At 40.2% G+C, this 19,205-nt stretch overlaps 1 protein-coding gene across 2 annotated transcripts in view; it reads right to left on the bottom strand.

The window, feature by feature from the left end:
- GSK3B (glycogen synthase kinase 3 beta) overlaps positions 1-19,205 on the bottom strand; it is a 152,192-nt gene that overhangs the window by 25,732 nt on the left and 107,255 nt on the right. For both annotated transcript variants that reach the window (XM_068958145.1, XM_068958154.1), the window contains exons 7-8: positions 18,669-18,766; positions 6,817-6,912 (exon numbers count right to left, since the gene is read on the bottom strand). In XM_068958145.1, coding sequence (XP_068814246.1) covers positions 6,817-6,912; positions 18,669-18,766 — 194 coding nt within the window. The remainder of the gene's footprint in view (positions 1-6,816; positions 6,913-18,668; positions 18,767-19,205) is intronic.

Below are 19,205 nucleotides of genomic sequence, written 5' to 3'. Positions count from 1 at the left end.
CACGATCACACAACTACCACAACTTTAGGACATGAAGCAATATTTCAGTCACGCAAGTTTAACATAATAAGCCTTATGGTAAACAAGACACGTTCAGAAACAAAAAAGGAAAATGAAGAAATACATGCAAGACAGTAATGTTAGTACTGAGCTTCACCTGACACACAGCAACACGAAGCTAAGGCTGAAGCTCTGCCCTTAGAATAAATCTTGTTTCAAGAGGTTGAGAACTTCAAAACGGGTTTTCTGAAGTACTTTATTTTGCCATTTTGAAGTACATAAAGCTCACATGATACAAATGAAGAGATTAAAAACAGAGAGGCACTGTTATTGGGAGTAATTTTAAGACATATATAAAACCCTCATTTCCTTCTCTGATTAAATCCCCCTACATTTTTCTAAAAAGCATCACAGAAATAGCAAATGCTTTCCCAGTCATAAAAATCCCCTGGCAGGTGGCATTTACACAGATAAGGAAAATGAAAAAAAGACAGAAGGGTTAAGTGGCTCACAAATGAGCCAACACTGAACTGGGAACAGAACCAGAAACCTGTCTCCAAAGCTACGTCTTGTTGAGACCACACACTTGTTACCGGGCTACTTCCATTGAGGACTCGGTGAAAACAGAATGAACAAAAATTTGTTACCCTGTGCATGCTCTGCATCTATGAAGCTCTGAAGGACCACAACAAAGCTAAGCAGAACAAAACAACTCCCTTTCTTCTCGGAGGGAACCCAAAAATCTGCCTCTGCAAATGATCTAAGCCTCGACAGGACAGCCACTCTCAACAGCTTGAACAGATATGTTGCAGTGCGATGACAAAACAGATGTTACAGAAGATGTTACTAGGTTACAGAAGACATGTCAAAGTTATCATTTGATTTTCCTATTTGCACTGATGCAAATCATGTCTTAATATTACAGGAATGCTCACTTATTTATTGTTGAGCACTACTTTCTTTACTGCATTCAAATCGGATAAAGGCAGGTCATTTATCACCTGACAAGCCTGGCTTCAGTTCTCATGCGTTATGTGGCGATAAGAGATTTGCTCTGTCAAAAATCATTTTTCCTAGAAAAGGAGCTGGGGAACTTGAACTTGCCAGTTTTTATTTATTTATTTTTTTTTAAAGTTAGTCTCCAGAAGAGCTGTTTTCATTCTTTGCTTGAAAAGTCATTACACACCAACTGAAAAACAGGATGGCCGTGCTCTTCAGAAAGACGTAAGCGCACAGTTTCACAATCGGCATAAATCACCTGCACCCCATGCTGGGAAAGACAGCTCTGCCTTCCTCTGACCATGCAGATCTGCCCTGTTCTTTTGTCCTAACTCTTGCAGTTGGGGCTGAACGGTCAGTCAGGTAAGAAAGTTGATCCAGATCCTGAATATTAGGGTTCTTCAGGAGACTTTTGCAACAATACAAATGTTAATGCACAAAGGAGGCAACAGAAACAGGCAGCTGGGAGCAGGAGGGCAGACCCCACTTCATGACGAATTTAAGCCAATTACAAAACTGCACCCAAAGAAGTATCCAGTCTCCACTGCACCTCTGCGACTCCACTGACCCTACAAAAGGTCAGGCCTCAAACTCAGAAAGAATAGAAGAGTTTGCATTTTTAATTCTAATGTAAGTACACTGATTAGATTTCTGACGAAAGAATTTTCATTTTCTTTTGTCATCAGCTATAATTAGAAGTGACAAAATTAGTTGTCTATCTATCCATTTTACTGTTCGGTATTCTTCCTTAAATCTACAGTACGAGCAGTCACTTGGAAGCATTACAAGCAAAACAATCTGCTTAAATCCCAGAAAAGAACCAAGAGAGCAGGAGTAAGATGGGATGAAGACACAAAACTGATTCTGAAGGGTGCAAAAAATGCTCACGAGAGAGATCAGATTCACTATGTCCCAGGCCCAGAGCGCGAGGAAGAAGGTAAGACTACCTGTCACTATTAAAGAAAAAATACAACACTCAAGGACAAGTGATTAGCATGGTGAAACATATACAAAATGTACATATACACACACACAAGATAACTCAGCCTAAAGTATTTGCAAAATATTTTATAATATTAATTCTCCACTGTATTTCTTGAAAAAATGAATCCCAAAGACAACATCCAAAGCTACTCTAATACCTGACTGTGGTTCCCCACAACCCTCAACCTGTAACCAGGAGTGGCCAACTGCTTTGGAAAAGTGCCAGAAGGGACATGAGCTAGAGTCTGAAATTTCATCTTCAGCACTGTTTCCCTCTGCTACAATAACCAGGCTTGAGGACACGGACAGAAAAACACATCCCACTGCACAAATTATGAAAGACAGTGAGTACTTTGGAAAGTTGGAAGGGACCCTGCCCTGTTCTGCTGTGACGTTACTGAGATGGAAAAACTCCACAGAGAAAGGAAGCGTGAACAACCTTGCCTGTATCATCAGGACATGAGAAGTATGAGGGCCACTAAACTGTGGCACACTAGAAGAGGCACACTGCATGTTTTTGAGAGCTCTGCATGATAGAAGTTACTTCCCTATCTACACAGCGGAGACAAGGCAGAGAGGTTAGTGATTTCACTAACGGGAACAGCCTTGGCTGATACGACCTGCTGAGCTGTTCTGCCATCACGAACCACGGGCGTGCTTGTGGCTCAGTAGATAAGGCAGTTTATTATAGTGCCCATTCGTGACAAACAAGTGGAAGGGTAGAAAAAATATATCCAGGGTCCAAACTAGTCATCTCTGTCATGCAGAAGGGGCCTGAACTATGTAATTACATTACATTTACTGCAGTGTTACTCAGATGAGATCCTATATTAGCAGGGTGGCGGGGGGAGGAGAAAGAAGTGGCATGCCATGGACAGACAGACATCTTTCTGTGCAATTATCCTCAAAATAATTGCGACAAGGTCTTTTTTTTTTTTTTTTTAACAGCCCAAAGGGTTTGAAATTTGAAGCATCTGAGTAATGCCTAGATATAGGCCAGCTGTAATGGGACCATGATAACCAATGCCAATATAACGTAACTTTATGAAGTATGCATTTACCACTTCCTTCCCCCACCCCACTGCCCCAATCCCCTCCACAAGGGCCAAAAGTTTAAGAGAAAGCTAACCACCAAAGCTGAACTTCAACAACCCTATGAAGTACAATCTTACATTTGCTCTCAGATTTTCTTTGGCTTTCTATTCTCATGATTATAATATATAGATGAAGCTTAGTCAGAAGAAGAGAAACAAGTTTGAAGATTAGCAGCAGACATCAGACTGTGCACTTTCAGTGAATAAGAAGGCTCAAGGAGTTGAAGTGTCTGAAAGACCTAGAAGCAAAGTTCTAATCTTGTAAAAACAGCAGCAAAGCCTCTAAAGAGGGTAGTAACTATTATTGGCCCAGCTGATACAGATGGTAAAGAAGGGTAGGCAGGCTAAACCTGAAGACACGATTGTGTATCCAAAAGCCTGTCCGTTTTTCCCAATTGTATCACTTGGGCCCTTGAAAGATATTACCATCCCTTCAAAACCTTGCTATCCTTATAACTTAGTGCCACTCACAGAACAAGGCAGACAAGCAGTGGGATGCATCTCCATGAATACAAACTCTTCTATATTCAGCAGAAGCAAAAGGAAATCTAATCAAAAAGAACAGCTAAATTACTAGATTAAACACTCCTGTACTATGAAGAAAAATGCTGGAAAAAAGCCGAAAAAAAAAAAAAAATCTACTCATGGAGGAGAAGGACGGGGGAAAGTCCTGTTTGGAAGAAACATTCCCAGAAAGTTTAGGTTTTCTTTTCTTTTGCTAGTGAGAGATGCACTGAATTGCAGTCACTACCTCTATCATGCGCAGGAACACATGCACGTGCTTCGACAACTCAAGACTACACTGGAGAGCGAGGCCTCTGCATGTTTTATGCTGAGAGATTCAGGCTCTTGAGTTGCAACAGTACTTTACACTCAAACTGCCAATGAATTGAAATAGCAGACTGAGAACACAATCAATCCACAGTGTAATCTCACATTACTGCTGCAGCACAAAAATATTTTTAGTGTTATCTTGCATTCTCTCCCAACCTAAGAAGACAGGCCCTTGTTAAGCTGAGATGTCTTTCATCACACTACTTCATCATATTAAATATCAATACTGTATACAGGTGACATCAATGCATTTCTTTTGAAAACTCTAAGCTACATCTATGAAGGCAGACCTCAAGTTTTAACAAACCTTGTGCTCAGAATCCCAATTTAAGCCTGAAATTGAAGGAATCTGAGAAATAATATACCTGGACGGACTCATCCTTGTACAATCTCAAGCAATTTCTCCAAATCTTTGAAAAGAGAGGCCTACAGCACTAGCAACCATTCTTCTTCATCTAGCAGACAAGGGAAAACAATTCACAGTATTGCAGGGATACTCAGAAGGAAACAACCCATCTATGCCTCCGAGAAACACCCAGGGAGCAGAGCAGAACCAGGTACATCCAACAACAAGTCCATATCCCAGAATTTCAGGTAGAACCCACAGGGACTACAGCTTCTAAAGAAAATCCTTGATTGCAATCTACACGTACCTTTGCAGACCAGTAAAGTTCCCTGAACACAACAGCTAACCATGGACCTTACTTTTGTATAGAAGATTACTGGATGGGATGCAATCTTTCATATTGCATAAAGCAGGCTAAGCTCCTAACTAGAAGCTGAACACGCACCTTCACCGGACATCTTCGCTGTATGAAACAGTTAATCCCAAGCAGCACCTATAAACTTCCGTGCTGGAAGACACCCACACTGCCTTAAACACCACGGAAGAGAACAAGGAGAATGCCCTCGTGTCAAAGAGCTGACAGCAGGGAGTGACTAATATTCACAACAATCTTTTCTCAAAACATGTTGAGAGCTAGTCACCTGCAAGTTTTTCATGCAAAAAACTACCTTCCAATTGTCTGCTGGGTCCTCTGCTTATAACTAGTCCACAAAACAAAAACAAAAAAACAAAAAAAACCACAAAGCCTTCTAACTACTGCAATGTTCAGTAATGCATTAGCTTACATGACAAAAATTTGTGCTTTTGAGACTGAAACTTCTAGAGTTCAAGTCCTGCTGGCAACTACCTGTAGCACTCTAGCTGCATGCGTTGTTATAACAAAAAACATTTGCACTTCCAACCTTTTCGCCATTCCTTTTCTGCTCATTAGACTGCACCTCTACAACCACACTTTAAAAGCACTTTTTCTCCCAAGCTTCTACTCATTCTTTTCAATTCTAAGCTACAGAAACTCCAAGATGATGCACATTCCCACTTCTATGCCATCAGATATTGTATCAATACAGCTGGGTAAGGAAGATCAGTTCTATATATTACTGCCATTTACTTACATCTTTCATGGCTTACTACCAAAATGTTGAAAGAAAAGAATTTTTAGAAGGAACACACTGAGAGAATGAGCAACATGACCAAGACCATACTGGATAATCCAATTTGCTAATTTAGCATTACTGAAGGAATCCAGATGCAACGCTAGAATTCACTGCTATAAGGCTTTGGGCCTATTCTTGTGGCTTCTACCATGATACGACTTGAAATAGAAGAGACCAACTGCCAGGGATTGGCCCTACCTTCCCCCTCCCCATTAATGTAAGATATCAACCAGCTTTACTGGATTTACTGACCTCTCAGACTACTACAAAGCACTTAACATACCAACTACCCCATAGTTAGACACTCAGATACAGAAACCAGGGATTATTAGGGAAAAGGAAAACAAAGGGTTAGATAGCTCACTGGAGAATCTATCACAAAAATGGAGACTCCCAGTATCTGGCCGGGCAGGTACCTAGCAGGTTCTTGGCCTGCTCTCTCAAAGACCTTGAATTAGCTCTATGTCATCTATCCAGAATTTCTACCACCATAGAGTATTTGGTCCCAAAATGTCTGAACTGGACACGTGCAAGACTAGGAATGCAACACTTTCATGCATACGCTCTACATTCTTGGCAGAAGAAAATCTGAGACATTAAGATACGATAAGAATATACTGTGACTATATCAGACGTTTCTCAAGCAGCAAAACGAAAATTAACTACCCATGTTTCAATTACTCAAGACTCAATATTTAACTTATTTCACTCCCAAGAGGCTAATTAAATGATCAGTTGTTACCCTTTCCCAAGTCAAATATCTTTCATTCCTCCATGTGTGGAGGATAGCTTAACTGTGTGGCAATATACTTATTTTAACACTGGCAGTTTCCTTTGTGATCGTGTTATCATATAGCCAGTATTTGCTGCAACAGTGTCTTCTTTTGAAAGGTAGATGACAAGAACAATCTTAAAGTAACCCCAAGAAAAATGACCCCCCCCAACCCCCAACAGCACACATATTACACTGCACGTATAATTATATTTATGAGAGAACTAGTTAGCAAAGTGACTGTCAACCATCACTGTCACGTTATGTAATAGTGTTATAAAAGTGTCACGCACATCAATGGAACGCTTTCTAAGTTGTAGGTGATTTTTGTGCACAGAGAGTTGTGTCATGATAGGATTTAGGTATATTGCAATTTACTACACAACACCATTTGTTTAAAAAAAATTAAACAAAGCAAAAAGAACGCTAGAAAACATCAAAAAAGTAGACCAAGAGTGCACTGCTGCAATACCTTCTCTCTCCTTACCTATACCAAGAGTTATTGGGTCCACAGTTTAATTAAAGGCACCCAGCTTAGACTGAAAGCCACCAAGAGACTAAACAATCAAACTTAATCCCTGAATTTTTACTTTCAGCCCACGTGTCTTTATTATCCAATTTATACAGACTCACCTTAGTCCATGGATGTGCCTTAATCTGAGGGAATTTGAATTCAGTATAGTTTGGATTCATTTCTCTAATTTGCTCCCTTGTAGGCGTTCCCAGAACCTAGAAAGGAGAAGAAAAAAAAAAGGCAAATTGTTTACATATACTTCAGACTCACATGACAAGCAAGAGCACAGTATAACCTATCACGCATTGAGACAACTTAAGTGAAGTCAATCTGCACAGCTAATAAATTAATACAGGGTTGAGAACGGAACATTTAACAAAACTTTACTACTCTTGGTGACAACTCAGTTCATGCTCCAAGTCAACTGTCAAAAATTTAATTCTCAGACGTTTTCATGAAATTCATGACTCTTCCAGATTTAGCAATACTTCCACAGGAATAAGATTCCACTCTAATTAAAGTGTTATAAAACAGTACTGCCGAACATCTTCATAGATGGCAGCTCACTGCATATGGCCAATTAAGGGTCAGACCATAACAGAGACTGTTTTAATAGCCATTAACAACAGCCCTCCAATGAGCTTAATTATTAGAAATGGATTCCTTTCATACTTCAATGTTCAGAAGATAAAAGTAGATTAAAGCTAACCTGGAAGCATCTACAACGTATACCTGTGGTTTACTTCTATAAAGGTGTACTTCTCATGCCCGGACTCTGCATGCTGTTTTCTATACATGTAAATTAGCAGTTGTATACGACATAAAACACAGTTACACATTGCTCTGTAGGGGTGAGTAAGTTTTGAGAGGATTCTGGAAATCTTTTCAGGGAATAAGCAGGCCCATATGGCACTAGGACTTTCTGTTCAGTTAGCATTTGTCTCGAGAGCACCATTCAATTCTACCTACATATAAAAATTCCAAAGAAAGTTCAAAAAATTCTCACCGCTATCTGTTTACATTCAGTTGCTTGGTATTCTTTTGGTCTACGGAGAGTACTGAAGAGGCCAGAGTACAGAGAAAGGGTTCCTCTAGTCCAAGCTCAGGTTCATCTCACACATAGGAACCCTACAATCATGCTAGTCTTGCATTGCCACAAATCTCCTGGCATACAGATCAGTATGTTATTAACTCACGAGCAAGACTGTGCTGTCACAATCGGGAAACAATCTAAAACATTATGCTAGCAGTCTATCTTACCATTTGATAAAGAAGTATTCTGTCATATATTCTGGTATTTGTGAACATTTTCATTTTGTTATGAGAAAGTTGCACAAGTGCTCTAAGGAGTCAGGTCAAGTGCCACTATTCAGTGAATCCATGCAACTAAAAAGCCATCGCCAGATATTATGAAGGAAACTTGATATCTCTTTCTATGATTTCAAACAGAGCTGCAAAGGACAAAAAACCTAGCAACCAAGCAACCTTTTAAATAAACAGCAGAAGAAAAAAGAGAAAAAGAGGAAATAACCTCCCAATTTTTCAGACAATCGTTGCTTGGATGACAGACTTCACTGACAAGTTATACAAAATGAATGATCACATAACTCCTACCTTCTGATCACTGCTTAGGATTTAAATCCCACCCACTCTAAAAGCTAAGGGTTACAGTCAGAACTCGTAGATTTTTTCTCTTGGGTCTGAAAATGCCAGTTTTGCCCAGCTGGCAGAAAAGGGGATGTTTCATAGGACCAAAAAGGTGCTTTTTCTGTGCTAGGTTTCTGGCTGGCTGCTCCAGCTCCCATGCTCTGCAGCAGCCTGCTGGCTGGTTAGCAGTCGTTTCAAGAGTACTGGCCACCAAGCAGCATGCCTGCCAGGACGGCAGTGTATTCAAAGCTTCCCACTTCTAAAATATCATGGAATTTCACATCTGCAAATATTATTTTCATCCCACTTCAGGACAAAAGCCATTTTCAAAACCTTCAAAGTTTCTTGGATTAGATAAACTTCTTGAAAAATTAGAAGCAACTTATACTGCTGTCCTACCCTTTTGTATTATGTTTTAAGGTTTCCTTGGAATAAACAGAACCTGTTTAAAAGGAAGCGCATCCTTCCCCTCCTCTCCTTCAAAGTTTTGCAAGTTTGGAAGGAAAGTTTTCTTTAGAAACTTTCCTAAGAGGCAAGGACTACATTTGTCATAGAGCCAAAACTCAGGAAACTGGTTCAGTTCCCGAAGCTGCTCAGAACAAGAGCATCTACACAGGGAAAATAGTTTTATTTAAAGACTGCTTATAGAATCGGAGAGAATTCAGCTTAGACAGGCAAGGAGGATTTCCTGGGAGGACCCACAGACAACTCCTAGCCATGTGTTTCACAAAACACACAGCTGTAGCTCCAAACAAAGGGAGGGGGCAACTCCTCAGCAGACAAGGACACTGAGAGGCATTCAGGCAAAACTAAATTCATTGACCTGAAAGGGCATTTGCTCATCTGATGCTGTGCACTGAGTGACAAGAAGGGTAAAAACGTGCATGCAAGTAGCAGCAAGACTGATGAATGGGAACATCTTATGCTCGGATATGAACTCTTCCAGGAAATAAGGATCATATTTCCAAGCGCAATGCTTTTTTGGTCTTTTCCTTTCCAACAGAGATGAAACCAAAAAGATGTATTTTAATAAGATACACGCACATACACATTTCAGCACAGTCTCTACCAAATGTATGCCCCATCTCCTCTTTTCTCTGGAAGCCCCAAACAGGACACTGCAATACAGATCTACCCCAAAGAGAATAAAAATACGCACGCTCTTTATTTAGTGCAACAGTGCAGGGTGTGGAAATATTATAGCGTAAGATTATCGCTACAGAATTCTACATTGCTTTATAACCGCAAATCAGTGTTTTCCTTGATTTCTACAGCGCTCTCGAGTTATGTGACATTCCCAGACACGCCAACCTAAATCTGAAAGACTTTGGGTGGGACAGACCTTTGAGTGGAAGCCACTAGCATTTTTCACAATTATCAACAGCCACTTCAAACACCAAAACTCCAGATGTGAAAATGATCTTGCATGTAGCCAGGGCCAATTCTGGGGGCAAAGTCACAGAGGCGTGGAGATAGGAGCTTCCCGAATTTTCCATACAGGGCGATTTTGTTAACGTCCTGAAGACGTAAGGCTTGCCTGAAAAATCAGTATAATTAGAATTTAAAAAGACGCCTTGCAGCTTTCCTAAAAGGTGGCACCACACATGCAAAAGAAACTGAACTCCATAAACAGTTCCAATCTGACATCATAAATCTTGCTAAAAAAAAATTCACTGGCTTGCTTTCTAAGAAGCTGAGTTGCCAGAAGCAGGCAACAGTGCTTAAGCTCTCATGAATGCTTAGAAAAGAACGTATGGAAGAGGGATCACGTTAGCTGAAAGAAAGGAAAGCCTGACCCTGAAGTTATATATGCTTTGACACACAAAATAACTGTACAAATGGAGAAGTGACCTACATTAGCAACTCACTGCATTTACTTTGTTCTCTCTAGCATGAAAAGCTATGTCATTGCTGCCTAGGTGCTTTCAAATCATACTAAAAGTATACAAATTAGGGCAAAGATGAAGAGGAAAGGAAAGGACATAGGAGGAAGGAACTTTAAAGAACCTAGGCATTGTAGGATATTTAAAATAGGATAGGCATTTTAGAGAATCTGACAAATTCAATCCAGAAAAAAGTGTGGAATGAATGAAGTTGATAAGCTATAAATACTGTACTAGTATTCCATATATCTGGAAGAGGTCCTGTAGTGGAATGGAAAAAAAATAAATAAATCCTGAAACACTGTTTGCTGCATGATTTTTATGTTGTACTTCACTAACTTGCACTGAGTTTTGTGACTATTCGGAATAAATTCATTTGAGTAACCTTGGTGATTAATGGTAATCATACTATCCCAAAAAACGGACAAATCATATCTTTAAAAAAAAAAATCACATATTTGACTATTTCTGTTTAAAAATGCAAAGAAGCTGTATAAATGACTTTGCATATTTTTGGCAAATTTACTCTATGAAAGAACTGCTCCTGCTATATCAAGTCAGAAAAATACTATGGAGTAGATGTCCCTTGGAGAAAGTTTTCTTTCATCTTGGAAAGGTCTGAGAGCTTTGAAGAAATACAGGATCTGATACTGAATTATTCAGGTCTACGCAGATTAGCACATACTTCTTGGGGGGAGCCTTTTAAAAGGTAGTATCTTCAAGGAAAAGGGTATTTTCTTTAAACGGGAACTTTTAATTTTTTTTTGGATATGAACCAAAACAGAATAAATACTAGAAAAAAACATGGTTGTCTGATGGAATCAGCTGGAGCTGGAATGAAAACTAAATTCCTGAATTAATGAAGAGGGACTATATGCGACACACACACCAAAGGGAATTTCTCACAGTGAAAACAACAGGCTAGAGGTCTACTAGTTTTCCTCTTCCATCTTTGCAGAGTCTCAATCGTCATCATCATCATCTCTTAAATAAAAAGAAGCATTATCCAGTAAGATTAACTGAGGAACACACTTGCTAAGACGGATGCTGCTTTGATTCTCTCAGGACAAAATCTCAATGGAGCAGGTTTCATAAGTCTTTCCAGGAAAGATTTTCCTTGACGTTAGTCTGTAATAGATGAAGCTTCCCAGATGGTTTTTGTTCCAGGGACAAGGTTCATGAAGGTGTATTATCTCAAGCAATTAAAGAAAGGCTACAGGTTCCTGGTAATCGCTTCTCTAACGAACAGTAAGAGGACATTTCTGGGATAAGCCTTGAATGTGACTACAAACAGCCTAAAGATGTCCATTTTATGTTCTTGCAATTGGGTTTTCATGGAGGAAAGGGAGAATAATATCCAATTCCAAAAGATATCCTCTCTACTACACCCTAGGACTGAAGGCAGCAGCAGTCCCCACCTGGCTGCACTGCACAGTCCTGCACAGAAAGTTTGAGACCCAAACCACACCATTTGCAACACAAGAGGCAGAGGAAACTGCAGGGTTCACGCAAATCCTAGTAGAATAAAGCCCTCTCTGATAACCGTTTTTACTTCTAAAACTTTGCCAAACCACAAAAATTGGTTATAAGCATAAGGAGACTGAAGATTCAGAAACTCCTGTTGGCGATGACTGAAGTGAACTACAGAGGGAACAAGACAGTTCTTTAATTCAGGATCCTCCAGAAAGCTGAGGTTATGGTGGTATGTTGCAATTTCCAAAAAAAATATACAAGTTTATGAGGAAGTATGCTCCTGAAAAAGCCTTGTGTGTGCATGGTTTACCGAACGGCACAACTAACACTTTTGCAAACATGTCTGCACCTCTTCAGAAAGTTGTTAGAGTCGCTCCAAATAGTTATTTAAAAATTTCACGGTGCTGGCATCTCAAGCTGTAAACATAGGCCAACTTTTGAGATAATACTTTGAGAGCGCTGTGGTAAAAAAATAAAATAAGAATTTACACTTTTTATATACACTTTCTTTCAAAAATACACTCTTGTCAAACAAAATGAAAGCCAACTAAATATAGAGATTTCTTCTATTCGCAAACACAAGGAGAGCTACGTACCAGCAATGAGAAGAAACCTACTGTCACTGCTGACACGGATATAATTGTTCGTCAACTTTTTGTACTGCCTGCCAGCAAGCACGGGAAATGGCGAACTACATTAGGCAGAAGAACAGCCAAGTTGTGACATAGGGTGGGGGGAGGGGGGGCACAGGAAAAAAAAAAAAGAAGCCAAAACACTTATTTTATGAGCAAAGGGCAAGGATCTCCGTTAGAGTCCACGTCAGCTGTAGGCATGTGCTCTGCAGAACCCGCAGCCAGGCCCACCACCACACAGCCGCCCAGCGCAGGACCATGTCCAATAAAGAGAAACTTTCCCTCCTCCTGCTTTATCCTCCGGAAGAGACAGATCCTCTCTCTCCTCATTAACTACTCTTACTGAATTTATTTTATTTCAGAAACTCAACCCAAAATAGCACCTTGACATTTGAGTGTGAGCCATATATTATAATTGCAGTCTATACTTAGCATTCAGCTCAGTAAAACTGTCGGAGACCAAAAAGTTACATATGGATAGGATTCCTGATGCTACAGAGCTCATGTTTTAACAGCTTCCCCTCTGCCTCATTCCTAACCCAGAGAATTATAGCAAGAAGATTTTGTTATTTCTCCTAAACTTTGGTGTAATGTTGTTTTTTGTACAAAGAATAATTATAAAGTTCAGTAAGAACAAAATTAAAAAAAAAAAACAACATTTCCTACAGTTTTGCAAGGTAGCACATCTCATACTCTAGATTGTAACATATGGAAAAGTATTTCTGGCAAAGCTGATGGAAGGCAGGTTGGCATATGAAGCCCTCCCAATTTCCCAGGATTGCTCAGATAATTATCTCGTTTCATTCTTCTGACAAACAATTTTTTCCCCTGTTTTCAAGGGGAGCAGGGGAAAGATATTAAACAGAACCTTTCAGAAGATAAATCTTAGCTTAAGAAGAAAACCATTGTTTCAGAGATTCCTTTTTTGAAACAGGAAAAAAGAATAATTACTCTCTACAGGAATTATGGTTGAAGACGTATCAGGTTGGAGGGATACCATGATAAGTTTTCTGCTGATGCTTTCAACGCCTTGCAGAGCTGGGAGGCCCTGTGGGCAGGGCTAGGAGCTCCCCACCTTTGGAGCTTTCCCAGGGGGCTGGCAGCCCGGCAGACACCACCACTGCGTTCCAGGACAGACGCATCAGATCAGGGGAATTACACCGGCATCCACACCGATCATATCTCAAAGAATCCTTCCTGTAGGTTAGAGTTCTTCTTTTGAACTGCATTCAATTAGAGGCCACTTGTACAGCGGATTGTAAGCCGATAAAGGGCAACTGCAACCCTCCTGGGCTGGTGGAAGGAGAAGTTTCACACTTCCACTGGTGAAGAGCCTGTTCTATACCTAATACTACAGGCGTGGCATTTGCTCATACATAATTTCTTTATACGACTATTGACAAAGTTTGCATTGCCACTGCGCCTATTTCAGAAACTAGCACACATTTCTGAAGACGTCCCTTGAAAGCTATTAGGGGGTGAACGATAATGAACCAGGAACACAGCAAGATATATTGAGCTACCCACTTGAGATATTCCCAGTGATAGGCCTAGCTAAACTTTGGAGCAGCTAGCAAGAGCTAGAAGCAAACTGGAAGAGTCACAACTCAAGATGAGACTTTGGAAAAGCACAGCAAATAACTTCTCTCCTGTGATGGTGCAAGTATTCAAGAAGAATGCACTCAGATTAAATTATTCCTTCAGACAGAGCTCCAAGTCAGCATTTCCCCACATCAAATATCATTTTGGAAACATCAGCAGTAAGCGGAGGATCTGGAAAGACTGCATTTAAGGAAATGTGAACAAGAGATTATTCAAAGAAAGAAGGGGGCCATCTTCTCAATCACATTAACACAATGCTGTGGTCCTAGACGAAGATATGTTCTTCCGATAATTAGTACAATTGCTTGAAGATGACCTAGCAATATTGCGTGAAATGGAAGTGTACCAAGACCGCTGAAAGTGAATCGAAGTCTGACAAAAGCCCAACAAGTTTCTGATGCAGCAAGGGACTGAGGGTATTCAGCATGTAGCCTGCAGAAAGCACAAGTCGCACTGGACTGACATAGCACAGAAAATCTGCTTTAACAAATACAGCTTCCTAGTGGATATCCTCATGTTCTGCATGAGGAGAGAGGACTAAGTTTAATATATGGTAGCATCTTGAAGAGTCAAACCCCACTCTAATACAAAGACTTCATATCCAGATGTAGCATCCAGCTGTTGTGTTGTGAAACGAACTCTGAATAATCAAAGCTTAATAAGCAACTGAATAGATAACTGAAAGTATATCTTAGCTACAAGACTGACTATGACTCTGAGTCACCCTGAATTGACAGGAATCCGCAGAAAGGTTTCTAAGTTGACCTTTCCTGCAGCAGAATCAAGTTTAAGGAATGTGAGGTCAAATGCATTCCTAAACTGATGGATAAACGCTTTTTAATATAACCCCTTTGGGGAGTTCAAAATAATCCATTTCCTCTGTCCCTAAATTTCAGACATATAGTTCTGAGAAAGCTATCTAAAAAGCATGACTCCAAGATAGTCGCTGTACAACAGCAGGTCACAGGTCGCAATCCACAATTCCTTCAACTTTTGCTGCTATTTGGCTGATCACATACCTCTACTTCTCCTACTGTCAGCTAACATTAACAAAAGTTTGTGCCGCAATAAAAGCTTTAAATAGTAATATTCTACAGCAGCAAATGGAAGAGGTGGAGACCATCCGTCAACACATTTTAAATGAACCCCATTTTAAATGCAATTTTAAATAACCTACCGTTTTACAACATGTTGTACCCAAGACTTATGTTTCTGGTAATTTTTATGCTGCAGAATTGGCTGTCTTCAACTGTATTGAGGCTGCAGAACCCAAGCTTCCTCAACAGAGTTTGCAATTTTTATACTAACCTTTCAAATCTGAGTGAAATTTAAACATCATGCTGTGGGGTGGGGAGAGAACGTTTCATGACTTCTGTACACATTTGAAAAAACAAATAAGCTCAATTATTCCTTGATTATAAGTCAATTTTAAGGGATATATATAATGGATGAGACAGGTCCCTGCCAACAGCTGGCATAATGGAAAATTTAGGACCTCAGTTTCTACTTTTCATCATCCTCAAAAGTGAGGAGAAAGATGACTTGACATTGGGGGTAAGCATGTACCGTTTCCCATTTACTCCGAGTATGGCAATTACCTGCAGGTGAGTGTGATATTAAGAAGGAAGCATGTCCTCACCCAGCTCATGCACTTTCTTAGACACTTCCTCGCAGCCTTTGTTAACTTTGAATGCACTATCCTTATACAATTACAATTCTCTCTGTATTCTCACCATAGCCTTCTGCTAGCGCTTTTACGTATAGTCAATTCAAAATTTCACAACACAAGATTTGGTAGACAGTTGTATTGGAAAACAGTCCACTCCTGCAGTTTGCATGCCATTTTCCTTCCAATTGTGGCCTGAGAATCGACGCTGTCTCAGTAACAAGTGCATGGGCAGAAAAATATTCACGGTACCTGCCAGTTCAAGTTCACATTTTCCCTCATACTTCCTTTATGGATTCAGGGAACATCTTTCTTAGGGACTATTACTTTTAAGGTTTACAACATTTGTTTTTTCAGACTTTTCTAAAACCTATCTCATTACTTAACTTTTCAATTGAAGAGACCTGGCTTACTATAAATGGGAGTTATTCCTACATTTAAGCTGCCTCTTTCACTTCATTTCTACGTATGAGGGCTACATACCTCATTTCTACGTATGAGGGCTACATACCTAACAGAACATGAAAATCAGGAGCAACACAGGTTTTGATGATCATTCAGAATCCCCCTTTCTACCGCTAAAGAAATGACTCAGAAACCCATTTCTGGTGAGGCGAAAACCATTATCTCAGCTGCAATTCACAGAAGTTCAAGCCTTTACACTGGACGCTCCTTCAGCTGTCGTGAGACAAAGCCTTAGTTTTGCAACACCACGTATTCAGTGATGAGTCAGTCCAAAATTATCACACATTCATGGTAGCGGCATTTAAAGAAACTGTAGACGGTATACAGACTATCAACAGCTTTATTAAAATATCCCTCTGCTTCCTTTTATGCTTGGACAACGTATTGAAACAGAATCATCAGAATTGGAGCACACAAATGCTATATAAAATTAACAGTTCACCGTTGTTTACTTCTATTACTGCAGAGCTGAAAATACCCAACTAAGGAAAACAGCTTCAAGCAAACTGAGCAAAACCACAATCGCTGCTTGGCAAACACCTCAGCAGTGAGAGGACATCTATTTTCTAATTATTATAATTCCACGCTGTCAAAGTCAAAGCAATGGTAAGGCAAAATGTTATGAAGTTGCTGATAAGGCCTCTCTAGTCTCAGATTTCTAACTGAACTATGAAAGGACTCACAGGACTATCATTGCAATGTAAATAATCATATTTACTCAAACTCTTTAAATATAGTTTCTCAGGATTGCACACATTAACCACTTCTCCCCTCATCAGTAAAACATGGCAGCTGCTCGTAACAGCTCCAGACAAAATGAAAAGATGACATCTGTGAAGTCCTGACTTGTGTCAAGAGGTACAACAGGGTTTTTCTGAGAACTTCCGAGGGCAAACACCACAGTTCATTGCATGAATGCTTGGGGAAGTCAAGCAATCAGAAGTGTTTCCAGGGACCACTTCACATCTCACAAAAAGGGCGCAATGGAAAGCACTGCGCCATTCCAAGATGCTTTTCAAAAGGAAAAAATTATCACTTGTGTAATCATCAACTCTACTTCTGTCAGCTACAATCCTACTCCTAGTTTTCCACTGGTGTTTCCTATGCAAACTGGCCCCACTGGAACCTGCTCAGCTTGAAGATACTAGGCAGAAAGACAACAATAAAAACCCAAGGAAGGCATGGGAGAGGTAGGTGCAAGACATGGAGCCTCCAGAGGAAAAGAGGTGACTGGAGGACTTCCAGCGAGACAGACAGCCACTACAGTAGTACAAGCTAGGAATACACAGCCAGAGGCTGGAGGAGATCTGGCAAGAGCCTAGAAAGGTCTGGGCATAGCTCCTATCTAGAGGAGAACATAGAGCAGGCCACAGAGCTGCCGAGTCCCACCAGCCAGCGAGCTCCACACAGGAGAACGGCATGTTACTACTGACTGGTGTCACACGCTGTGTTAGTACAGTGACAAAGACACCAGCAACATGTAAGTTTTACAGCTCTTCCAGTGAATGACAGACATCAATGGGAACTTCTGTTCTTCTACTCAAACCCTTTTGTTTTTGAGAGCGCCTTTTTCCACACGCAGGCAACACAAACACACATGCATCACAGCAGCACTTAAGCTGCAACACCAAGGAGGAAATTCTGTTAATACAGGCCCCTTGTGGTGATGAGGTAAATGAAGACAAACAGTGTGTGCATATATCTCTGATCCTCTGTAACCCTCCCGCCTTACTTAATGTATAATATAGGCAAATTCAGAGGGAACACACACAGTGCTCTTTAGATACCTCCTTCATTACCTCCTTCATTGTAGAGGTTGAACAAGGAGGGGGTGACTCGGGAAGAGAAACAAGCCTTTCAATCATACAACAGCTGAACTGAAGAGATGCTGGGAAGCCAGAATCCAGTCTTTTAATCTATGAATTACTCTTCTGTGCCTCTAATTTGAGAGTCACTGAATATTCATAGCTTACCAAATGAAATCAATCAAGATGCATTTCAATATAAGTGCTATATAAATGTTACGTACTCTGAAATACTAGGTCTTTCTCCCTTCAGCAAGACTTTTCAGGTGGAAGGTATTTTTGCCCTACATTAGTAGAACTTGATTCTCCATCTGCAAAATAGGTCTGCCATTTTCTACCTTTCACCTCACATAGCCAGAGGGAGGGAAGAAGAGAAGGCTACGCGTGATGTATCTGGCACAAAGAAATTTAATAACCATTTTCAAAGCCAAGTACTAACTACATGCAACAAAGGAAAAAGAGCCAGATTCTTAAAAGAATGAGGATCACGCACGTTAATAAATACTGGCTCAATATGTAAGTGCTACTTCCAAGTACTCTGAAAGTGCAACCCTTTAAGAGAACAAAACATTATATAACTTAAACACGGAATATCATTATACATGATTGTAAAAGGGGCAAATAAAGATCACTGGGTTCCCAAAACCACATGAGAAGTGTTTACAATCACAGTTTACATGCAACACACTCTACAGAGGTGACTGAACATCTGCTTTGCTAAGCTTATAACAATGCACATTTTCATACCGATTCCCAAGGAGTAATTCAGTGATCGAAGAAGCATTTAAAATTCCTTACCTTGATTATTTCCACCAACTGATCCACACCACTGTCACCTGGAAAGATTGGTTGTCCTAGTAACAGTTCAGCCAATACACAGCCTGCTGACCACACATCTAAAAAGGAGAGAAAAGTGAGGGACAAGGGAAGGTATCAGTAAAATGTATACGTTAGTCTTTTTTTTCCCTCCCGCTATAAATAGCATCAATTTTAAGCTACTTACTTATTCCTTGCTATATTGCACACTGTGTATAACAAATAAAAATCAAGACCATGCCCTGCCCCTGCCCCTGCCCCCTGCCCCCTGCCCCCCCCCCCCCCCCCCAGATATTACAATCTAGAAAACACAAGATTCCTGGCATAAAGCAACGGTAGGCAGACATTTTAGAAGTCAAACCACAAGACAATGAGAACAGGAACAAATGTTAAACATCACAGACTTATGGAAAAGGACTGAGAATATTTGCCACCTGAAAATGAAGAATTTCCCCAAATCAAAAAAGTCTAAAATATCCAAAAAGTGTGTTAAAAAAACAAACACACTGATTACAGACT

This window comes from Struthio camelus, chromosome 1, assembly GCF_040807025.1.
Source record: "Struthio camelus isolate bStrCam1 chromosome 1, bStrCam1.hap1, whole genome shotgun sequence".
In the NCBI taxonomy this organism is placed as follows: domain Eukaryota; kingdom Metazoa; phylum Chordata; class Aves; order Struthioniformes; family Struthionidae; genus Struthio; species Struthio camelus.
Note: the sequence above shows the minus strand (reverse complement) of the source record. Positions and strands in the feature narration are given on the sequence as shown.